A 2766-nucleotide genomic window follows, 5' to 3' on the forward strand; every position below is an offset into this window, starting at 1 on the left:
CACCAGGGGAGGCTCGTCGGGCTAGAAAGAAGGAGGTGGGGGTCACCTGTTTTCAGAAATTACATTAGGGAGAAAATGGCCGCCGAAGAGTAGTTATTTCCTAAGCTTATGAGTTCGTGGTAACTGAAAATTTAGATTATTTGTGCCTTCAATCAACGTTTTTCAGAAAAATCCACACATAAATGAGTTCTTTAACGGGCATGAAAGGTGTTGAGACAAAAAAATTTGATAAAAATGCAGAAACCTGCGGAAAAATGCAAGTTTTTCTTCACTTTCTTTATTTTGACGAGAGCCTGATTCCACCACGCTGCCTCACATTTTACTATCTTTGGGAATTTGAGGACAAAATACTTTTATTTTCATTTTCTTCTTCTCTCTTTGATTCCTAGAACTAAATCTATTTGTTAGCCTATGGTCAGCTTCGTTAATCCTACATAGAACCTGAACACTCAAGTAAGAACACTTTTACCACTGTAAACCAGCCAAAGGCTCAACCAAGCGGTGACCGAACTATGCCATTTTTTACCTCACGGTCACAGAGCCGGGGAAAGACCTAAATTGGTTGAGTTTAAGCACAAGGGGGATATCCCGAAAAATGCAGTTTTGTCCCTTGTTAAGTTTCTTTAAAAGACAAGGAGAGTTTTCTCTATAACCAGACAAATATACACAGCAAACTTCTCCTATAGGTAGGACAATGCCCACTTTTGATGAAGGTCAAGATTTCTGGAAACCCCCGAAATCTTTTTTTGCCCGCTTGTCCTTAAAAGCGACCAACGAATAGCGAGGCAATGAATCCACCCCAATCCACTTGAGTAACCCGCTGGACTACTCCGGGGCTCACATTATGGAGGCATGGAATGCCGCACAGTGTTTTATCTCATTGGATGCGCACTTTCTGGTCATTCGTCAACGCTTCAAGTTGAAGATGCTCTCTTTTGTAGCATAACTTCATCGGTAAAACATATTTTTCTGTGTCATTTTCTTTATCTGAAACGTTAAAAGGCTTGAAAAAGTATGCATGCTATGATATAGGCAAAAATATTTTTCTGAATTGTATAATGATGGTTCAAAATTTGTCAAAACGTTGACTTTGCTCTACAACTGATCGGACAAATGTGTCTGATACGCCCACAAAGAGTTATCGTGTTTATTTCAGGACTGCCTGCTGCGGGCTATGTTTCGGCAGGTGCACATTTAAGATTTGCCGTCTAATTAATTTTTATGTACCTCTAAATTCGCCATGTGTGTCGTCATTGATTGGGGTTTGGCTAAAGAGCAATTTGTATATCAGATAACCACTACTGAACATCCTATTACGTCTATTAAAAGCAAGACGACTTTGGTATGGCGAGGTAGATGTTTTACGGCACTATAGACACAGTGATGGGCTATAAGGCGCAAACGAGGACCTTGTAGTCATACAATAATTATCATGTTAGTGTTTGTTGCTGTCTTTCTTTATTTTCTATTTGTAGGTGCTTTATGCAATAGTACATTAATAACTTTCGGGCCTCAACGTCTCAAGCATCACCAAAACAATTCTAGCTTGTAGGAGTAACTCCTACATTTGTATCTCGAAGACCTTCCAACATTGCCAAAAACTGCTCTCTCGTTTCCATATAACTTATTCTCCTCCTCATCCCCCCAGGCGCCTCCTCGGCAAGCCGCTACAACGAGCTGTACAACTGGGTCAGCGGAAAAGCTTCCCCAGGATTCCCCCAACCCGACGACTCCGGACCCCTGGACGTGGACATGCGTCTGACCAAACTGGACATCGTTGGTGTGGACAGTGCCAACAACCTGGTCACTTTGATCGCCAGAAGAAGGGTTCTGTGGGCTGACCGTGATTTGGCCTTTGACGAGGCCACGTACAACGTGTCCTGTGTGTATGCTGCGGCCACCAACATCTGGACTCCTGACAGTACCTTCTACAACTCTGCTAGCCAGGAGCAGGTGTTGAACCGTGAGGTCATCGTCTTTGCCGGAGGTGAGTTGCTGGAAATTGCCAGAGTCCAGGTCAGCATCAACTGTGACGTGAGTGGTGTGAACACCTACACTGGCGCCACCTGCCACCTCCAACTTGGCTCCTACGGTTTGGGAAATGAGCTGGTGCGTCTGAGGGAGCCCAAGGACAACTGGACCTTTCATCTGGAGTCGGCTTTCAACGGAGCCTCTCCCTACGAGCTTCTGTCTGGTGATGTCAGCAGATCTGTGGAGCCCTACGCTTCCGGTGACCCCGAGCAGCATTACTATGATGCCCTGACCTTCACCTTCAGCTTCAGAAGGAAGTAGGGCGGTCAGTAAATCTGATGTGAGTTGATCAGCTCCTGTCTGTTTGGATTATGGAATTTGCTGCAACTGTCTCCCTTACTCATCAAATGAAATGGGGACAGTACCTGCATTTGTTGGTTTCAGTATAGTTCATAATATTTCAAGTTTTGGTAACATTTTCGAAAACTGAATCCCATTTTTTCTGCTTGGATCTTTTGAAATAAACAAGAACAATTTTCATGTTTATTGTCTTGGTTTTTACAGTATTATTAATTTACGTGACTTGTTTTGGTATCTGCTCCTTCTTTCAAATTACCGTTATCTGTTTTGCTAATTATGTTTTCTGTTGCGAATTCACATTTGTTTATCTGCTATATTCTGGTGGGGCAGGAGGATAGGATTTGTCTCTATTGGTTGCTAGTTTGTTGCAATTCTTTTTAGTTTTAAGTGCAATGTTCATGATGACACAAACAGAAATGGTGAAGGATTAATCAC

General features: G+C 42.8%; 1 protein-coding gene across 1 annotated transcript in view; it reads left to right on the forward strand.

The window, feature by feature from the left end:
• The window catches only part of LOC101856946 (acetylcholine-binding protein-like), a 3038-nt gene extending 529 nt beyond the window's left edge, over window positions 1-2509 (forward strand). Inside the window, exon 2 of the mRNA XM_005090270.2 lies at window positions 1649-2509. Coding sequence (XP_005090327.1) covers window positions 1649-2292 — 644 coding nt within the window. The 3' untranslated portion in view covers window positions 2293-2509. The remainder of the gene's footprint in view (window positions 1-1648) is intronic.
• Window positions 2510-2766: the final 257 nt, after the last annotated feature.

The sequence above is a fragment of the Aplysia californica genome, unplaced genomic scaffold (genome assembly GCF_000002075.1).
Source record: "Aplysia californica isolate F4 #8 unplaced genomic scaffold, AplCal3.0 scaffold00014, whole genome shotgun sequence".
NCBI classification, from domain to species: Eukaryota; Metazoa; Mollusca; class Gastropoda; order Aplysiida; family Aplysiidae; genus Aplysia; species Aplysia californica.